Below are 16,220 nucleotides of genomic sequence, written 5' to 3' on the forward strand. Positions count from 1 at the left end.
GCTGACATAAAGTATTTCCATCACCCCAGCAAGTTCCATAATTGCCCAGTCAGTTCTCCTACTTCAACCCCTTCGGGAGGCAACCACTGTCACCGTAAATTAGTTTTCCCTGTTTTTGAAACAAACGGAATGATAAAATGTGTACACTCGGGTGGAGGGAGTTGGCCTCTTTCAACATAATGTTTTTGAGGTTCATCCGTGCTGCATGTGTCAGTGATTCACTGTTTTTTGTCCACAGGCTAGATTTTGTTGGTTAAATCCCATGTGTCATTTAGTAGTTTTTCTGTTCCCTTGGTTCCCATAAATTAAAGCTTCTTATCTTTTAAGTTTTTTCATTTTATAAAACCTAGTGTCTGTATTCCTACTTCATCTATTAATCCCTAAAGAAAGTAACAAAAAATGACTTACCATTTCACTGGTGAGGAGAGACATACTTCCTACTTAGCAGTTGGTTTGAACAACTTAAAATATTAAGGGAAGGGTTAGTGGACGATTCTGGCTGAAATAAACTCAGTACTTCAGTGTTATAGTTTTAGATATTATTTCCTCAGTTAAGCCTTTCCTCCCACTCAGACCCATATAAAAGGTTAGGTCTGATTTATGTTAATGTATTAGTCCAGTATCATATATCTGTTGAGTTATTTAAAGACATCAGGTAACTTTTTGAAGGATTTATAAAAGATAAGCTAATTTTCTTTATTGGGTAAGACTTGGTTATATGTATTAGTTTTCTTTTCCTGTTAATCCTCTGTAATTTGCTATACTTTTTCTGTCTTATCACCTGTTTATATGGAACATATTGGTGCCCAAAGCAAAGGAAGCTAAAGAATAATATCTGAAGAAAAGAATGAGAGGAGTCCTAGCCTTTTTCCCATGTGTATGTGCCTTTCCAGGGTGTCCTGACTGTTAACTCACTTTTATTTTAATGTGATTATCTGGCAGAAAGGAAAACAAACAGAAACTTGTTCTTATGATTATATTTTTCTTTAGAAAACGCCCTGCACTTCCTATGGCGAGAAATTGTTACATCTGAGGGTTTGAAACTCTACTACAATCCATATACAGGCTGGTAAGGCAAAACTTTATGTACTTGATAGTAAAAATAAATATTACAAAAACTGTATGAGATTGGTAGCATAAGTCTTCAGCCTCAGCAGCACCTCAAGAAGGAATACTAAGTCCAGGTCTCATTAGACATTTTTATAGATAGACATAGAATTAATAGCACTTGTAATTTTTCAGTAGATAAATGCAGTATAATAAGATGCATAGTTATTGATATTTAAAGAGATTATAATTCTAGGTAAAAATGTCATCCTATTATGGGCCAGTTCATTAAATTTGTTAATTTCTGTTACCAAAGAGTTTTAGGAATCATTAAATATGACTAGTGAATCAGTAGTTATTGCCATTCTTATTTTTTTATTCACAGATTCATAAAGGTCACAGAAAGAAGGCAGACATGCTTCCTTTTATTTATAGAAGAGAAAAATGATGACAGTACCAATTCTGTTTCTGCAGACTTTAGTTGTCAGCTCAGGCAGTTTTTTGATCACAGTTCTTATATTCATGATCTAGGGATTATAATTGTTGCAACCTAAAATACAATTTTTAAAAGCTTAGCCTCTATGCATTTCTCCCAGTTCTCTTTAGGAACAGTGTAATTTTTACTTTCATTCCTATGATGTGTTTTTCTTGTTTTTTCCTTAGCATCATCCGTGAGTACCCAAATGCTGGGCCACAGTTGGTTGGTGGAATCTTAGCAGATGAGATGGGTCTCGGAAAGACAGTAGAGGTTTTGGCTCTGATTCTGACACATACTCGACAAGATGTCAAACAAGATGCTCTCACTCTTCCTGAGGTAGTAGGAGTACTACAGGGCTTGGGAAAGTGGGGACATATGTTCTCCAAAAGCATCATATATCGAACATTTGCTTGGCACTTAAGTCAACACTTTCAGTTTACTCTGCAACTAATGATTTATATTAGTTGTTAGTTAACTTCAAGTAGGCACAGAAAATGGGATATTTGTGACCTGGAGGGGTTTTTCAAAGTGATATTGACCAACTAGGAAGGCGACATGCTGTCACTTACCAAGCTTCCTTCTAGCTGGCAGAGAAATTCCCTTAGGAAAGTTTTATTAACTTCCTCAAATGTTTTGTCACTACTTCAAGTCTCCGTATTACTGCTAAATATTTTTGACAGCTATTTTTCAAAAACTGCAAATCTCAGATATGTAAATCTTAGAGTCAAATATCAATAATTAGAACTTTGTTACAGGATAAACAGCTTAGCAATTAGATTGCTAGATGAAACAAACTCTGAGTGTTTATTCCAAAATACAATTGTGTTTAAAAATGCAAATTTTAGAGTTTATAAGAAAAAGAAAAAACTTCAGTGAGGCAAATATAGCTCACAGTTCATATTTTTCAATAATGGAATCTGAAATCAGCCTATTTAATCCTGCCGAAATGAGGCCACTAGTTAAAGGCATAACTGTAATTACCTGTAGGGCCCACCATGCTCACAACCTTAGTGGTTATGTGATCTTTTAATAGTGTAAAGTTTGCAAAATTAGCCTTTTGGATTTGAGTAAGGGTTAGAGTAGGGAATGTCTATTTCCTTTGTAGAAAATGAGTTGGAGTATTCAGTTTTAACACTCGGTAACTTCCTTTGGATATTTTCTGTTCATTAGCTGTGTTAATTTTAATTTATTTTGAGAATTATTACAAATTCAGTGGGTTATTACTATTTTAAACAAGGCTTGAAAAGTTAATTTTAGAAGTTTCACACTTAAAATTTAGGTAATTTAAGATAACATGTACAATTTTAAAAAGTGATGGCTAGCTGTAAACTCTGAAATTAAAAATAAGGTTTATATGTGTGCATAACATATTTAGCCCTTTCTGTCATAATTATAACTCTTTTGCATCTCCTTAATAGAAGGAGGGTTTGTCTTGTTAAGCAACTCAGAATACTGAAAACAAAACACTGTGTGACTACTTAATGTTGTTTATATCAGGGAAAAGTGGTGAATTATTTCATCCCATCACATTATTCTGGAGGAAATGTAAAAAACACAAAAACCCAGAATGTGGAATTTGAACCAAAAGAAAAAGTTCAGTTCCCCCGTAAGTATGAAATCTCTTGAAGATAACACCTTTTTACAGTGATCTTTGTTCTAGTTCTTATAATCATTATATAGAGATATCTTGTAATTGTTATGAATAATTGTTTCTACAGTTATTTATACTTTGCATAAAAGTTCAATTACAAGGCATATTATCTTAACAAAAATAAACATTTATTCTTTGGTTTGACTTGGTCCAGACAGTTTTTTGCTTAATTTGTTACATTTAAATTTCTTTAGCTTACAATTTAAATCAGGCTTTGATAAAGAGTAGCTACCTCAATTCTGCTAGCAAATGAATGTTTCCCTTGCTGATGGTAGCATTTATGTAAATAACTGTGAGAAGTTTTTTTTTTATATGTAGTTTTAAATGATAGTTGATTTGTAAGATTAGCAAATTAATGTAATTCTTCCTTAAATTATTAATTATTGAGATAAATTTTTATTACATATTCTTCAAAATGATGATGTACAGACAACATATCTTTAATAAATTTTTGATTTATTTTCTTCTTAACTTGGTCCTCAGTACACATTAAGATTAACTGAGTTTTCTTTTCATTTTAATTGTTTTCACTGAGTTAGCATATCCTTTTGCATTTAGCTACACGTGTGATGATCCTGACAGCTGTTAAAGAAATGAATGGAAAAAAAGGAGTTTCCATTCTTTCCATCTACAAGTATGTCAGTTCTATATATAGATATGACGTTCAGCGGAACAGGAGTCTTCTGAAAAGGATGCTGAAATGTTTAATTTTTGAAGGTCTTGTGAAACAGATCAAAGGCCATGGTTTTTCTGGTACTTTTACACTGGGAAAGAATTACAAGGAAGAGGATATACATGATAAGACAAAAAAGCAGGTAACAGAGCATTTATTAAGTAGCTTTATGTGATGCTTTACAGAATAAGTTGACAGACCCCACCTGTCTGAAGCTCTTACAATCTGGTGATAAAAGAAACAAACATTAGGAAAAATGCTTACGGCTGAGGCGTATGTTTTCTACTTCCTGAATATAAGTTCCATCAGAGTAGCAACTTTATTTTGGTCACCATTAAGCCTGGAGAAGAGTGCATGACATATGTCAGGTGCTCAATAAATATTTATTGAGTGAATTATAAAATTAGTTTGTTAAGCATATTATAATTTAAGATAACTTTTCTTACCCTCATGTTATTGTCAGCAGTTAAAAAAGCATGTTCCATACTTTATAAAAATATTGATACCTTACATTTGCATAGCTCTTTATATACAATGAATCTTTTATATAAGTTTTTATTTTTCCCATGTCATCACCTTATAAAATGTTTATATTTTGTTATAAAACTGCTGCTTTGTGGCCAATAAATTCAGTTTGCTTTTAAGAAAATAGTTACAAATTGGCAAACATAAATCAAGAAAAGACTAATGACAACAATTCAAAATGTAGAGTTACCAGCTTAGCTACTGTGAAATAAATGGCAGACCAAAAAGTTCATTTCCTAGAGCAGGAAGTCTCCACCAGTTTCTCCCCAGCTAGGTTAGAAGACTGCAATGAACTTCTGTGCTTTTAATAATCCTTCTGCTACCCAAAAAAGAAAATCTTCAGTTAATGCCAGTCATTCCATGTTAATGTCATTCATTCCTCTGTTCAACTTTGACTGTGACATCACTTCTAGGAAGCTATTGCTGGCACCTACGTCCCCATCGCAGCCCCTCTCTGTTATATAACCCTCTTATGCATTCCTATAGCGTCATTTTATTTTTTACTGTTGTGTCTTTTCCAACAGACCCCTTTGAGACCAGGAGCTAAATATTCCTCATATATATATCCCCAGCATCTAACATGATGCCTGGCACAGAATTGGCATTCAATAAATAATTGCAGGAGGGTACACATTTAGAAAGCAGAAAGAAAGAAGGAACTTATTTGCTAATTGCAGTAACTAGTAGATTAATTTTCACTTTGTTTAAATGCTATATTTTAATACTTGGTATTTTTATAATTGCCCTAGTTTGTATATTTAGGTATTATAAACTACCAGTCTTTTATTGATTTAGGCAGATGGTAAATTTTAAGTAGTTGATGCCAAAATTAGTAGCTCCCTTTATCTTTCTAACTTTTGTTCACTCCAAATCTTAATGATACAGCAGTAGAGCTTTCTTTTGCTTTTGGAGGGAAAATCAGGGAGGGGAGTTCTTAGAGCAACTTGAAAACCACTGATCAAGAGTGATTCTCCTCAGGGAAGGGGTAACAAAGACTGGCTACTAGATTTTTATGTGAAGCACATGAAGTTGGGCATTTAATTTCAGATATGTCACTCTGTTGAAATAAATTAAATAAATAATATTTTTCATAGGCTGTGGGGAGTCCAAGGAAAATTCAGAAAGAACCCAGAAAACCAGGGAGCAAGGACACAGATTCTGAATACTTGCCATCAAACACCTCTGATGATGATGATGATCCTTACTATTATTACTATAAGGCCAGGAGAAATCGTAGTAAATTGAGGAAAAAGCCTGTTCCATCCACAAAAAAGGAAAAAAGTCAGCTTAACATCAATCTCAACTCACAGGATCACTGTCCAGCTACCGGTGACTCTGCAGTTACTGATGTTACCACATCTGAAAGTACATGTGTCTTTGAAGTCAAGCAAAAACATGCAGCAAAGGACCAAGCTGAATCTCTAAATCCTGTTGGTCATGACATGCCACATTCTAATATCATGGGTCCCTATAATTCCTCCGATTATCACTTTGAGTGCATATGTGGTGAAGTTGACCAGGTAGACCGTAAGCCTCGTGTTCAGTGCCTGAAATGCCACTTGTGGCAGCATGCAAAATGTGTGAATTATGAAGAGAAGAACCTGAAGATTAAACCTTTCTACTGCCCCCACTGCCTTGTTGCAATGGAGCCAGTATCAACAAGAGCAACTCTGATCATCTCCCCTAGTTCCATCTGTCATCAGTGGGTGGATGAAATCAATAGACATGTGAGGTCATCATCTCTTCGGGTCTTGGTAAGGTAGTTTGGACTCTTTAAAGGGATAGGAAAATGTAAATTTTCACTCCATGATAATTTTTATAATGCTTGTCGCTTTGTTTTTTATCCCCAAAATTTAATGAGATAATAATATTAAATCAGAACTTGAAGAGGAAATTGAGAATAAGAAATAGAACCGTAGACTGTTTATTCTTTTCTGACATCAGAAGTTAAAGCACTTTGGATGGAAAGATGAAAGCTTTTGAAAAAAATCTTGATCGTATAAATGAAAAAGTCTTTGTATAAGCGTTTATACTCTTGAGAGAAATGCAATTCAAAGGCAGCATTGTGTAATAGTATGAACTTGTATGATCTTTCAACTTTTAGTTCCAGAATCTTCCTCTGAAGCCTCAGTTACCCCATCTGTAAAATAAGGATTTACTCATTCAACAGATATTTATTGAGTACCTAGTATGTGCCAGGAATTGTGCTAAGTTCTGAAAATAGTACCCCCTCACAGACTTTTTGTGAAGATTAAATGATTTGATAAAGTGCTGGCACATAGTAAGTGGTCATTTAATGTTGTTGTTCACCACTGTTAGTTTTCTTTACTCTCTTTGTTCTTCTTTCCACACAAATGTTATGTATGTTTTCTAGATTTCAGCCACTGTGATAGGCATGGAGAATACAGTAATATGTAAAACACCATCTTTGCCATTGAGGAGCTCTGTTCTGTAGAGTAGGCAAACCCTGGTCTGAATCTTGACTCTACCAGTTTGGAGCAAGTCACTTCATGTTTCTTATGTGTGGGATAGAAATAATAACAACTAACAGGATTATTGTTGAAAGTAGGAGACAAAACTTTGCATGGTGTCTGAAATATAAAAGGCATTCAGTAAATAATAGCTCTTATTGTTCTACTTTTTCACACCATTGTGCTTTTGTACAAGCTATTCCATCTACCCACCTACCTGTAAGTCCTTTTCCCTTTTTCTCCACCTGTGAGGACTCCTAAATATACTTCAAGATCTACCACAAATTTGAATTTCTCTCTGAATTTACCTTCTTAGCCATAGAATTGGCCTTTCCACTGTGAGCCTTCACATTTACTTCACATTTACTATTCCATTCACATTACTTATGTTATTAGTCTTACACACTAAAATGCATCTTTCTCTAGACAGATATAGGATGTTATCTTATAGCATGTATGGTTCTAAACAAATAGAAAGGACTCAGTAAGTGTATAAATAAATGACTATTTCCGTATCTTTGATGTGCCTTTCTGCAATAACTATGTCTATGCTGATTATTTCCTAGGTATATCAAGGAGTGAAGAAAGATGGTTTTTTACAGCCTCATTTTTTGGCAGAACAGGATATAGTAATCATTACTTATGATGTCCTTCGTTCAGAACTAAACTATGTAGATATCCCACACAGCAATAGTGAGGATGGGCGTCGCTTAAGGAACCAGAAGCGCTATATGGCTATTCCCAGCCCCCTCGTAGCTGTGGAGTGGTGGAGGATTTGCCTTGATGAAGCTCAGATGGTTGAATGTCCTACTGTAAAAGTGAGAATTTCTGCAGAACCTTCTGAGGGTTGGGGAAGAGAAAAGGGAGAGGGATTGGAGGAAACTGTCCATAGAAAATTTAATAGTTTAAGTGTAGTTTAACCCACAGCATTGACACTGGCCAAAAGTTTGCCTTTAAACACTCAACATTTGCTTTTCTCTGTGTATGAACTATATAATCCTTAGGAATTATTTTGGTAATCTGTGAATCATTGCTGTAAATGCAATGCACATGTATATTTGAATAAGATGGAAGTTTTTGTGGGATGCAGATCAAAGTATTTAGGGACTTTTATAAGCATTTCTGCTATGTGGAAGGCTCATCATATAGCCTCTGATAACTTTGGCAATTTTTTGATCAGAGAGACCAAATGGTAATAGAAAAATACTACTTTAGAGGACAGAATTTTTATTCAGACTTTGTTGTATGTCTTTATTCTGTCTTCTTTGGCCAGTCTGTAACCTGAATTGAATTTATAGATCATGTCTATTAGCATGGTGGTTCACATCTGGAGGATGGGGTGGTCTAGGGAATGTATCAGTCATTCAGGGGGTATTTTCATTCTACACATACTTGAACTACCTTTCCTCTTTGGAAGGACACATGGTAGCCTCCTGCTAATGAGAACCACTGTACTAGAAGATAGCCCGTTGAATATGACATTCAATATTGAGTGTGATAAGTGTTCGATAAGAGCAGATGCATCTGACCTGAAACAGCTTGTCATGGGCTATTTTCATAAGTAAACATATTCCTGACTTTTGAGTTTTTCCCGTGTCTTTTTTCTTTTCTTTTTTATTTCATATTTCTCTCTCATCAGGCTGCAGAAATGGCTCAGCGCTTAAGTGGGATTAACCGCTGGTGCATCAGTGGCACTCCAGTACAGAGAGGATTGGAGGGTAATGTATGGTTTTCTCACATATTGCGTATATTTGAAAAGCTTAATTTTTTTGAACAAGAAGTATTTTATGTTTAACTTTTGCTCAAATCCTTACTTAAGTGATTATATATGTATTTATATTTGACTCCTAACAGTTTCAAACACTTACCTTTTTAAATGGAATCAAGTGATATTTGTTTGTATATATGAGAATAGATATATGGTGAGCAGTCCCATTGTCCTAATTTGAGCAGTTACTGTGGGTGCTTGAACAGTGTAGGCATAGGTCTGAATTGAACTCAAAGTTCCAAATGGTGAGTAGAAAACAGGAAGAACCTGACAAGAAAGAAAGAATGAAAGAGCCAGAGAGAGAGGAGAAAGGAATTAATTTCACTTGGCCGTGTCTATAAAAATAAGGACCTCCCGCTCACACAATATAACTCATGCTTCTACATTAATCTCATTCATATAACTTACTTTTTCCATAGAACATAGACTGCATTTTTAAAACTTTTGTTCAAGTTGCAAATATTTAAAACTAAAAGTTTAAGTAAATGTTGTTTTACATAATAGATTTCCTGAAAAGCTGTCATTAAAATGCAGTTAAATTATAAAACATAAATATTCTTGAGTCCTGTGGCAAATATTCATCCTCAAAATTTATCATTCTGAAAATTCAGATTTTCATATATTGTTTGTTTCTAGCAGAATAACTTATCATTCTGCTAAAATAAAAATATCAACATCCATTACAATAACATGAAAAACAATTTTTTTTTGATGATTATTTTTAGGGGAAAAAAGTTTGTTAGGAAGATTTTAGGTATATAAATACCTGTGTAATTTTAATAAGTTACATTGTGAAACATATTTATAGAATAATATCAGACTAATTAAAGGGCCAAATTTAGTGGTCTGCTATTACATTGGAAACTGCCCAATTATGATATTTAGGTGTTTATAAGACATCATTCAGCTCAAAAGTTAGCTGAGAAGGTACAGAAAAAAGAAAATGACTATCAAAATTACTTTTTTCTAATTTTAATATTGAAAAATATGAGCAATAATTCCTCAGTTCCCCGGGTAGTTAGTTTATTTTGGTTGAATAAGATGTTGGCAGGTGTTTTGAGCACTTGTCACCATTCAACAAATTTTTTATTAATTTTTTTAAACACCTTTATTGAGGTATAAATGACATAATGAAACTGTAAATATTTAAAATGTAAAATTTATAAATTTTTGACATATGTATTTACCTGTGAGTTTATTTCCGCAATCAACATAATCACCCCCAAAAGTTTTCTCATGCCCAAGTTACCTTAAAAAATAGCCTTTCCCAAATTTCTAGAAATTTAGTTTATCTTTCATCTTTGCTTCCATGATTCGCTGATATTTTTAACACTATGACTCTTGTAATATATCTGTTCTTTTTGTAGTTGTTGCAGTGGGAATGTTAGCCTGACGTGACTTACTATGTTGTATTTGGAAGTAGAAGTCTCATTTGTTTTCTTTTTGTGTTAGACCAGGGTTTCTCCACCTTAGCCCAATTGACATTTAGGGACAGATAATTCATTTTTGGGGGGAGCTGTTCTGGGCATTTTGGATATTGAGCTTTTACACTCCAGATGCTGGTAGCATTCTTGCAATTGTGACACCCACAAATGTCTCCAGACATGGCCAAATGTCTCCAGTGGGCAAAATCGCACCCCTCCACCTCCACCTCAGTTGAGATCCACTGTGCTAGACTGATAGAGATAAATCAGATTTGATGATTTATTAATTAGCAACGTTCATTTTTGCACCATGGTAAAGTCAAAAAATTGTAAGTCGAACCATCGTAAGTTGGGCACCGTCTGTATTCTCAGTGTGCTTTTTTTCTTTCTTTTCAGATCTTTTTGGGTTAGTGGTCTTTCTTGGTATTGAACCTTACTGTGTCAAACACTGGTGGGTTCGACTTCTCTATCGTCCTTACTGCAAGAAGAATCCTCAGCTCCTCTACAGCTTTATTGCCAAGATACTGTGGAGGTCTGCAAAGAAAGATGTGATTGACCAAGTCAGTAGGATAAGTTTTTATTGATTAAGGGTATTAGGGAAAAAAAAAGAAGAAAAGCAGAATTTTGGTAGAAAGTTAAATTTCCAGGTGAAATCTTCTTTTTTCTCCTCTGTATAGATCCAGATACCCCCTCAGACAGAAGAAATCCACTGGCTCCACTTTTCTCCAGTGGAAAGACATTTCTATCACCGTCAACATGAAGTGTGCTGCCAGGATGCAGTAGTAAAACTCAGGAAGATTTCTGACTGGGCTTTGAAGCTCAGCAGCCTGGACAGAAGGACTGTCACCTCCATCCTGTATCCATTGCTGAGGCTCAGGCAGGCCTGCTGCCACCCACAGGCTGTTCGTGGGGAGTTCTTACCACTCCAGAAAAGGTTTTATTACCAATTTTCTTATACTGCAATTGATAATACAGTAGTAATAGACAATATTTAAGCAATTAGCTTCCTAGCCCACAGTTTCATTCAGGGTATTATAACTGAGTTGTCAGCTATTTTTAGCAGTGTGTTGATTTTTCTTTGATATGGAACCCCATTTGTGAAAGAGAATCACATCAAAATTATTTTCACGGTTTTGAACATTTCTTTAAAATTAGAACTGTTGTAGGGTTTTGTTGTTTTTGGGGGGGGGGTGTTTTCTGCTGTACCCCAGATATGAAAGGCTTTTGTTCTTTTTGCATTATATTTTTTGGTTCCCACATCGGGGAATTAGATGAATTAGATTACCATTAAATATTTTTTTATAGTCATGCTAGCTATATTCTTTGATTATTCCTTTCTAATACATTGTTATTTATGCCCACAATACTCTATTGTCCCAGAAACTTTTTTGTTCATCAGACTGTGACTTAAGAACTGGCCTTTTTTTTAGCACTTGATATTAAAAAGATACCCTTTCAGGTGCTGTAAGAAACATAAAGAGGAATTTGACTTTGGTCCTTGCCTTTAAGCAGTTTATGGACAAATAAAGGAGCTGACAAAGATTATAGATCTCTATTACGTAAGGCAAACATGATGTATTTCACAAGAGGTATATATGAGTTGCTATGGACAATTAGAGTATGACAGTAATTTCTATATAAAGTAGTTAATGTTAGACAGCCTTCTGGTGGAAATGGCATTTGAGCTGATCCTTGGAGAATATTCATTTTCTTTACAGATTAAAGAGAGTCAGGCTCTTAGAGGTTAATTAATTTTAGTGCTCGGATGCAGATTCAGTGTTACATTCTCACACCCATACTGTTCCAAGTATATCATGTGTATTTTGTACTTTAGGAAGATTTTCCTAGTTCTGGTCTTCATTGACTGAAATGAGAGAAAGTTAAAGAATGATGGGATCAGAAGAATGCTTGCTAGAACAGTAAGAAGTAATCAAGCTAAAAGTGATAATGGTGAAAATGGGGATAAACAGAAAGATACCGAAGATCACAAAGACTCTGTACAGAGTCTGGTACTCTTGATCTTATGTAATATAATACTGTAACTTAGGATTCTTTCTAGTTCTGAACAATCTCCCTTTTCTTTTAGCACCATGACAATGGAGGAACTGCTGACATCTCTGCAGAAGAAATGTGGAACTGAATGTGAAGAAGCACATCGGCAGCTAGTTTGTGCCCTCAATGGCTTAGCAGGCATCCACATCATTAAAGGTAGAAGGTGATTGCTTTGTTATCTCTGATTCTTCTAAACACTTAATGAGGAAGATTAGTTATAGTAGAAATCACAGTTTCCCAAGAAAGACACTTTCACATGGTACTAATCGTAATTTAAATAGGTTCAGCTTAATGAAGAGCAGTTATACTGAACACTTCAAAAACCTTCAAAGTTTACACATGCTTTCACCAAACATTTCCACTTTTAGAAGTTTTTTTTGGGAAATTATAATGTGAACAAAGATTTGGCAATAAATTATGGATTTTAGTCTATAGTAGTGAACAACTGAAACAACCAAAATGCCTAGAAATAGAAGAATGGTTAAAAGTTAAAATTTGACACATTCAAGTGAATATTGATCATTGATTTACAAAGTAATACTGTTTATAAATTCATTCTCCCAACAAATATTAGAATGTCTGCTGTGTGCTGGGTATGATCTAGGTACTAAAAATAATACAGTAAAATAAAGTAGTCTCTGATCTTGTGGGCCTTAAATTCTTAATAGAGGAAGACAAACAGTTAATCAGATTGAATAGGAAAAAAATAAAATTATCTTTATTTGCTGCAATGTGATTGTCTATGTAGGAAAACTACTAAGACAAATAAATGAGTTTCACAAGGTTGCATAATACAAGATGAATATATAAAAATTTATTATATTCCTATATACTGGGAATGAACAATAAGAAATTATAACAATACCATTCATAGTAGTATCAAAAAAATATGAAATACTTTGACATCAACTTGGAAAAAAGATGTACAAGACACATACAAAAATCACAAAAACATTGAAAAGTACAAATATTGCTGAGAGAAATTAAAGAATACCTAGTTATACCATGTTCATGGATCAGAAGACTTAATATTATTAAGATGCTGATTCATCTCAAATTGATATACAGAGTCAATGCAATCAAAATTTTCCCAAACAAAACTTTTAGCAGGCTGTTTATGGAAGTTGACAAGCTGATTCTAAAATTCACCTAGAATAGTCAAAACAAGTTTGGAAAAGAACAGAATAGTTGGAAGATTTACCTGAATCAACACTTATTTTAAAGCTATAATAATCAAGACAGTATAATACTGGCATAAAGATAAGCAAGTAGACCAATGGAACAGAATAGAGTCCAGAACTAGTCCCACTTATTTATGATCAGTTGATTTTTCAACAAAGACGCAAAGGCATTTCAGTGGAGAAAGGTTAGTGTTTTCAGTAAATGGTACTGGAACAATTAGTTATCCATATTCAAAAAGTTCAACTTTAACTTTGCACTATATAAACAGTTCAAAATAAAGAGGATATTAAACTGAAATTGAAACCATAAAACTTTGATAAGCATTTTTATAAATGCTTATAAAAATACTTATAAAAAATTTCTTCATTTCATAAAGAAATGTATATTGTAAATCATCTATACTTCAATAAGAAAAATACTGACTGATTACATTTTTAAAAAAAGAAATATATAGGTTCTTTCTTTTAAAATCATAGACAATTATAACCTTAGGAAAAGCTACTGTGTGCTTCGGACTTCAGTAGTTAATGCTTCTTCTGTAGGAAGTGGCTCTTTAAAGACACCAGTAACCAAGGACTGATTGAAAGTTACATTCCAAAGTAAAACGGGAAGTCTGTATTCCCTCACAAACATTTCCACAGACAGTTGTATGTCTTAAAGAAAAAATTTGTTCGTTAAATAGAAAACAGGGCCAGGTTTTATTTTGTTCTGTTTGCTTCTTGGTGGGGAGGAGGATAAGAAGCTAGTTGCTTATCTCACAAATATGGTAGTTGACAATCTCTAAATCTCTGGTATTCAAGAAATACCAAGTTTCAGTTCACAAAATGTGAGTCCTTTGTTATAAGCATCTCTTTTTTTTGTTTTAGCCTGTAGGCAGTTTCTGAAACTAGTTTCTGACTCCCATGTGATGCTTTTATGTGATATTTATCCATAAAACCGTTTGCATTTTTTTGAGTTGATGGTGCCTTTTGGTCATTCAGCTGCACCTCTCTCCCCTTCTTCGGGACTGTGACACTGTTTCACTCTTCCTGATTCATTGCTTCCTGGTGGGTGACATCATGATTTGCGAGCAGTCCGATATATAAATAAGATGGTGAGAACTGCCTCAGCAATTCAGTTTCTGTTTGAAAGGAATTAAGCAGTCTCTTTCTGTTTTCTTACATTTCCCCCTACATTGTGTTTTCACAATTATATTAGGCACTAAAGGAGGGCCTCTTTTCACTTTCACTCTATTTCAAAAAACATTTGGTTGAGTCAAAATCTTCTTGGAAATGTACTACCCCATGTGTTATAATAGACCTCTCCTACTATGTACATTTTTATCATGCTAGAATGTATCATTCAGCAATACCTAATAACTACTAATTTTCTAGGAGCATCTCAGGAATTATGGATGCTTCAATCAGCATGTTTTTATTTTTGCTGGTATTAAAGGAGTGTTTATCTAGAAAGTGATAAGAGCAAATCATCAAGCTTCGACCTTCTTGACTATGTAGACATTATATATACATAGGTGTTTTGTGTGCTTTGGTAAGTGAAAATATGTGTGAGATCAATAAAACTTTAATATGTTCAAAAAAAAAAAAAGCGGGTGCAATATAATGTGAAATTTCAGTACTCAGGCCAGATCCCCTGCCAGGACATATCTCATCCAGAGAAATTCCCAGGGATGAAGTCACTCCTTGAAGACAGGATTTTGGAGTGATTCTATTCAGTGCTGTGCCCCCAGAATCTAGAACAGTGTCTGGGTTGTTTTTTGTCAAGGAACAAACTTGAGTTTATTTATGAGTTCTAGTGTATTCTGATTTTAATGTGCCTTTGTTATTTTTGTATGTATGCATACTTTTTAAAAACTGAACACTTACAAGTATAAATAAAAGTTCAAAGTAAAATAGAATCTAACCATGAAGTTAAGAAAAAAAAAACGATAAAACTTTTAGAAGAAAACAAAGGATAAAATGTCTGTGATTTGAAATTAGGCAAAGATTCCTTAGATATAACACCAAAAGGACAATGCATAAAAGAAGAAAAAACTGATAAATTTGACTTCATCAAAATTAACAACCTCTACTCTTGAAGGCACTCTCAAGAGAATAATCACCTGAGTAAGGACTTGTACCTAGAACATAAAAAGAACTAATAAAAACCAATAAGAAGAAGACAGCCTAATGAAAATAGTCAAAATATTCGAACAGACTTCAATAAATATGTAGAGATGGCAAAAAGCTCATGAAAATATTCATCATTAGTCATTGAGTATATGTAAAATTTAAACACCAGGGATACCTCTATGCTCTCATTAGAATGGCTTAAATTGAACAGATAAAATGCTGGTGAGGATGTGGAAACAACTGGAATTCTCCTTCATGCACTGCTTATGAGAATGTAAAACTGTACAGTCAGTTTTCTGTTACTTTATTTACTCATTAGCTCCATTTCCATTATCTCAACTTACTTTTACAGTAAACCTGGAATTAATTCAGTGCCTCTACCTTTCATTCTTTGCAAAAATCATTCATTCTTTGCATAAGTTTATTGTAGACTTTTTCATGATAACTTTTCTGGCTATCTTAAATCAAGTGTTACTTTTTTTGCAACTTCAATGAATCACTAAGTGCTCTTTTCCACAACTATTTCAATTTATTGTAGTTGTAATGTAGTGAGAGATTGTACAGTTTTGTACCTTTTATACAATAGTGATTCTTAGGAGTTTTCTTATAATAATGAGGAAATTACTGATGTAAATGTACCTTTTTATAAAGCTACTTTTAAACCTCTAATAGCTTTGGTTTAGATAATTTGATTTTAGTCTTTCTAAAACTAAGTAGGCTATAGTCCTTGACATCATGTTAGTATTTCATAATGGTGAAGTAATGTACAGTTTTAAGCACTTTTGATAATTTAGGATGTACAGGTCCTTCTTTATTCCTGTATTCCTCACAAAATCTG

The 16,220-nt window shown here is 33.9% G+C and overlaps 1 protein-coding gene across 3 annotated transcripts in view; it reads left to right on the forward strand.

Annotated features, from left to right (window-relative positions):
• The window catches only part of SHPRH (SNF2 histone linker PHD RING helicase), a gene marked incomplete at its 3' end in the record, with an annotated part of 90,290 nt that overhangs the window by 16,941 nt on the left and 57,129 nt on the right, over positions 1–16,220 (forward strand). For all 3 annotated transcript variants that reach the window (XM_082634383.1, XM_082634385.1, XM_082634384.1), the window contains exons 5-14: positions 991–1,069; positions 1,711–1,861; positions 3,023–3,131; positions 3,735–3,991; positions 5,469–6,128; positions 7,412–7,663; positions 8,485–8,563; positions 10,434–10,597; positions 10,715–10,971; positions 12,124–12,245. In XM_082634383.1, the coding sequence (XP_082490509.1) occupies positions 991–1,069; positions 1,711–1,861; positions 3,023–3,131; positions 3,735–3,991; positions 5,469–6,128; positions 7,412–7,663; positions 8,485–8,563; positions 10,434–10,597; positions 10,715–10,971; positions 12,124–12,245 (2,130 nt within the window). The remainder of the gene's footprint in view (positions 1–990; positions 1,070–1,710; positions 1,862–3,022; positions 3,132–3,734; positions 3,992–5,468; positions 6,129–7,411; positions 7,664–8,484; positions 8,564–10,433; positions 10,598–10,714; positions 10,972–12,123; positions 12,246–16,220) is intronic.

Source organism: Mesoplodon mirus (genome assembly GCF_964341445.2).
Source record: "Mesoplodon mirus genome assembly, chromosome: 10".
In the NCBI taxonomy this organism is placed as follows: Eukaryota; Metazoa; Chordata; class Mammalia; order Artiodactyla; family Ziphiidae; genus Mesoplodon; species Mesoplodon mirus.